This window comes from Callospermophilus lateralis, chromosome 15, assembly GCF_048772815.1.
Source record: "Callospermophilus lateralis isolate mCalLat2 chromosome 15, mCalLat2.hap1, whole genome shotgun sequence".
Taxonomy (NCBI): domain Eukaryota; kingdom Metazoa; phylum Chordata; class Mammalia; order Rodentia; family Sciuridae; genus Callospermophilus; species Callospermophilus lateralis.
The window spans coordinates 87,103,628-87,108,945 of record NC_135319.1 but is presented as its reverse complement, the minus strand read 5'-3'; the positions used below and the strand labels follow the sequence as shown (position 1 = coordinate 87,108,945).

The window sequence follows — 5,318 nt, the reverse complement described above, 5'->3', positions numbered from 1 at the left end:
GCCCACCTCCCGGGGATTCTCAAGGAATCGAAAGATCTAGAAAGTCCAAGGGCTTGGTAAACTGTAAACCCTGAGAACAGAAGGGTTTTAAAATAGGAGGCAAATGGGTCTGAAGTTATTCCTGTGGATCACAGGTGGGTCGGGAGGGGTCGTCTCCAAGTCAAAGGCAGGTGCACAGGAGAAAGCGCAGCGGTTTCAAGTCAGAGGTGTTTGTGTGTGTAGCGGAGGTGTGCGGGGTGAAAGCTTCCCTAGCGCACTTGTAGAAGTCTCCGCGGGTGGGGCGGAGGCTCGGTATCCTCGCGGGCCGGCGGCGTCTCTGGCTTAGCCCAGAGCAGCGCCGGTGGCTAAGGCTAGACCTGAGGCTGCTGCTGGCGCGCCCTGCACGTGGCGGGGGCCTGGGCCGCGCCAGTGCCAATCCGCGCGCAGCCCCCCGGGGCTCTCTTCCCGCCCCGCCTCCCCGCTCCCCTCCCCAGCTTCACTTGGCCGAGCAAACCGGATTCGCGCTTAGAGAGCTGCGGCCGAGCTACCGCCAAGGCAAGCCAGAGCACCACCATCCCCGACCCGGCACCGCCGGGCGGCCAGCGGGCTGCGGGTATGCTGGCATGGCAGGACGGAGGGGCCAAGGCGGCTCCCTCCCACCACAAGATCTCCTTCTCGGTCCTGGATATTTTGGACCCGCAGAAGTTCACCCGCACTGCGCTCCCCGCCGCGCGCCTCGCTCCCCGGGAAGCCAAGAAAAGTTTGGCGGAGGTCGAAGCCGGGAAGGACACCAGGCCTGGGAACCGGGTCCCACAGCGGGAAACCTTTGGTAAGAATGCGAGGCGATCCCAGCCCCAGTGATGTACAGGGCTTGTAAGTCGCGGGGTATGGGGTGGGGCGGCTGGAGAGTCAGGGCCTGGTGAATGGTTCCTTAACCGCGCACCGGAGCAGGTGGGACGTGTGCCCCCCATCCCCGCCTCGGATTACGGTTGAGGCCGAGAGGAGGCTACCTGAATTCCGGGGCACCTGGAAACCTTATCCCCGTATAGCTGTCAAGCGGGTGAGCACCATAGCTCTGATTGCTTGCAGTGAAAACTAACACCTAACCTTGCCAGGCTCACTCATTTAACAGGCATTTAATGCGCTCCTCACGTGCTAGAACCTGGACTAGGAGCTGGGATTAAGGTAATGAAAGTTTGAAATCTTTGAGGTAGATAGCATCGTTAACATCATCCCATTTTATGGATGTGAGAACTGAGGCCATGGCCTGTGTCTGGGATCTCAGTGAGTAAACAGGCACCTATTTCTTAACACTCCAGACCCAACTGTGGACTGGGACTGGGAGCAGGGCCTCGATGATGGGAAGCCTTTTTGATTTAACTCCTGACATTGGTGGACACCTGGGGAAGGGTCTAGGAAAGTTTGTGGGTGGAAAGAAGGAGGACAGACAGAAAGACTCGTGCTGGCTGGGACGTGGGTATGAGATTCCCTGGAGGGATGCTCCCTGTCAGGTCTCTGAGGAGGCTGAATGCCTCCCAACCTCCTGCTCCTCCCTCCAAGTTTGGTGCTGATTGTCCGGGGCCCCTGGCGCCTCTGGCGGCCGCGCTTGGCCCGGGCTACCGGCCTGGTAATTGTTCGGATCGTCTCTCGGAGGGGCCGAGCTCCCCTTCCCCCATCCCCTTGATCGATATTCTATTACTGGCGCCTGCATATCTCCTGCCCGCAGCTTGCAGGTACCGACTTCAAACCCCCTTTCCCTGTCTGATCCTAATATTGTTCGATTAAAACTTACCTTTAATAGATGACATCTATCGATCTGGCCCCGCACAAATCTGAAACTCTATTAACACGGCAGGAGAGAGAAGATGGGAAAGGGGGAATTTCACCTTAAAGCTGGGGGGGGGAGGTGGAGGGTTTAATAACTTCTTCTTTAATTGCTAGGAGTCCCGCACCAAAATAGGCTTCTAGGGACTGGGGAGGCGCTGCCCTAAACGCACTCGACGCTCAACGCCTCGAGGTCTTCTTGAACAACCACTCCCCCAAAAGGTCACTATTCTTTCTTGATGCGGGTTGAGTGCCATTCATTCAACACATACTTCTTGGATGGTTACTTGGTTGCAGATTTGTAAAGGGCAAGAGGACACCGTACCCCTGAATCTGCTTAGGAGAATGTGCTTTCGGGAATGACGGAGCGTGATGTGTGGCAGGGCACGGAACTGGGGGTTGTTTTAAGGGGAGAGCTGAATGCTCTCAGGAAGAGGTTTAGGGCCGGGTCGTTCCGGGCTTCTGGTAACCTCCCCCTTCTCCCTTAGACACTACTGGCCAAGGCGCCGGTCCAGCGTCCCCCCTGGAGGGTTCCGAGGCCGAAGAGGAAGAGGAGGACACAGAGGACTCGGGGCCTGCGCGCGCTCTGGTGGGCCCCGCGCGCCCCTCCGAGGTCCGGGCGGCGGTGTTGTCGGGTGGAGAGAGCAAAGCGGACGGCGAAGGCGCCCTCATCGGCTGTCCCAGTTCTCCTGGTTCCCCGAGGCCCCGGCGCCGGCGAGCTGAGCCCAGCTGCGCCAAGCCGCGGCGAGCGCGCACCGCCTTCACCTACGAGCAGCTGGTGGCCTTGGAGAACAAGTTCCGGTCCACGCGCTACCTGTCGGTGTGCGAGCGTCTGAACCTAGCGCTGTCGCTCAGCCTCACTGAGACACAGGTCAAAATCTGGTTCCAGAACCGCAGGACCAAGTGGAAGAAGCAGAACCCGGGCGCCGACGGCGCGGCGCAAGGGGGCGGCGGTGCGCCTCAGCCTGGGACGCCGGGTGCGGCAGGGGGCAGCGGTACAGGAGGCAGTCCCGGACCCCCAGGCCCCGGCACTCTTTCCTTCCAAACTTTCCCCTCCTACTCCGCAGCCAACGTCCTCTTCCCGGCCGCCACCGCTGCCACCTCCTTCCCCTTGTCCGCCGCCACCGGGACCCCCTTCGCGCCCTTTCTGGGGCCCTCCTACTTGACCCCATTCTACGCCCCGCATCTATGAATCCGTAGTCTCCAGTGCCCCCAGCTTGGCAGGGGTTCACGAGTGATTGGCATCGTGGTGTGCCCCCCCTGACTTTAGAGGGGCTCGGGCGTGCACGGACCGCCCCCTCCTGGTGCACAGGTGTCTGCGCGCCCCTTCCCTTCCAGCTGCGGGACTCGCCACTAGAGGGCGGGGAGAAGCTGCCTGTCGGCTCCCGCCGCGGCCCTTCCAGCGAAGTAGACCCCACGCGGGCCACCAAGGGTCGGGGAAGTTTCCCGACTCCTAAAATCTCTCCGTTTCTAGACCTTGCTCTTCGCTTTCCGTCAGTTTAATGCAGTTCAAGGGCTCTCTTTTAAGAGTCAGGATATTCGGGGCTGGGCTAACCGAGTTGCCAGATGGAGAAGGGAGGGGTGAAGACTACCAGTGCCGTAGCTGGCACCTAGCATGGAGTCTTCTAAGTTCCAGCCCACTCAGAAGGGAGGGGCTTTCCCTCTTCCCAGCTCAGTGCTTCCCTCGTGATACTTGGTTGTTGGCTCAGATCCAGAGTCTGAACAAAGCTGGAGAGAGCAGGGCCCACGGCGCACACACTGCCGCAGCAGAGTGGTCTATTTTTAAAATGCATAAAACAACATCTCTAGGTCTTCATTTGAGATTCGGACTTGGGCACAGTGCTCTTTCTAACAGACCGCCCAGGTTATTTTCATGAGAATGGGTACTTTTTTCTGAGCAGGCCAGAAGTCTGTGGTAGGAAAAGTCCTGCAGTATTTTGGCTAGATTTACCTGCTGAAGAAGACCGGTTGGCTGCCATGTACTGCAGGTTTTGAGAACAGCTTGGACAAGCCACAGCAGAGGCCCGTAAATAGGATAATGAAGGGAATGATGGGCCACGGAAATCATGAAATCCATGTCAGTCCGGCTATTTTGATGTGCAGTGTTTGATACAAACTTAAGTCTTTTTATTTTATTTTTTTGCTACTGGGGATTGAACTCAGGGGCACTTTACCACTGAGCCCCATCTCCAGCCCTGTTTTGTATTTTATTTAGAGATAGGGTCTCACTGAGTTGCTTAGCACCTTGCTGTTGCAGAGGCTGGCTTTGAACTCGAAAACCTCCTGCCTCAGCCTCCGAGCCGCTGGGATTACAGGCATGCGCCATCGCGCCTGGCTCCTGGACTGTTTTTTTTTTAAAGCACAAACTTAACATTTTTTGATCTTCATCTAAGATTCTGACTTGAAAATAATTCCTGTTCTAAATAGATTCTCCATGATAGTGAACCAAGCAAAAGAGGCTGGGGAAAAGTTATATATATACTTACTGAGTGTAAAGGGCTACATGGAGGCTAATCTCTTGTTTGTAAAGGACTCAACTGAGGGACTTAATACGTGCGTAATTCCTTTGCCAGTGTTGTTTGGAATACCTCTGCATTAGTGTTCTATGTGATATGATCTTGAAGCCACTTCTCAGAAACCTGGGTGGCCCCAGCTCTATGCCATGTATTCTTCTTTCTCACTTTGATTGCTTCAGGCCAGCTGATATCCGTATGGGGACTATTCCTTGCTATTTCTTGGTAGCCTATACCACTAGTAATTACATTTAATGAGTACTGTCTTCAAAGTAAAAGCACACTGTTTGGTATTGTGAACACTCACTCCATGATATTATAATCTTGAAATATTTAGTTCTATTATTATCAGGAAGGATAGAAAAATTTCCTCCTTTTTCCTGACTTAAATTAAGACTTCATATTCATGTGACTCTCATGATATTTGAGAGTTTGTGTTATTTATGTGTTATTTGCTAATTAGATTTTTCCTTCTATTCTAAAGAAGAATGTCCCCAAACAAAACATTATGACTTTCTAAAGGACAGTTGGTGCCAGATGAGATTAAAAATGCAATTACTGTAATTGAGAATATAATTTCTATTAACTTCACATATGGGTAAATGCTCCTCCAATAACTATTTGTTGGCTTCTCAAAAGCAACATTCCATGCCTAGGAACCAGCAATTCAAGCACCTGGAGGCCAGATCTGTATTTTCTGTAATAAGTGGGAAGCATTTCATTCCAGTCCTCTCAGGTATCAGAATCCGACTGCAGCTGAAGAGAGGGAGTGCAGAGGGAGGTTTATCTGTGTGCAGACTGTTCTCCCTTCCACAGATGGTCACAGAGTGGTCCTTGAGGTGTGTGACTTTCAACTTCTGCTGCTTTAACATTAGGGTTTGGCTTTTCAATCAAATCCTTAGACTCATTCTATTGGTGTGTCAGCCTAATAAATTCTTTTTTGTAATGCTTTCTTGTTTATTTCTTGCTCTCTATTGGTAAACCCTCCCTTCTTTTTTGGAG

General features: G+C 53.6%; 1 protein-coding gene across 1 annotated transcript; it reads left to right on the top strand.

Moving 5' to 3' along the window:
* Positions 1-553: 553 nt before the first annotated feature.
* Positions 554-3,007, top strand: Nkx1-2 (NK1 homeobox 2). The gene is made up of 2 exons (XM_077105505.1): positions 554-808; positions 2,292-3,007. Exons 1-2 carry the CDS (start codon positions 595-597, stop codon positions 2,993-2,995), a joined length of 918 nt encoding a protein of 305 aa, XP_076961620.1. The 5' UTR covers positions 554-594; the 3' UTR covers positions 2,996-3,007.
* The last annotated feature ends 2,311 nt before the right edge of the window (positions 3,008-5,318 follow it).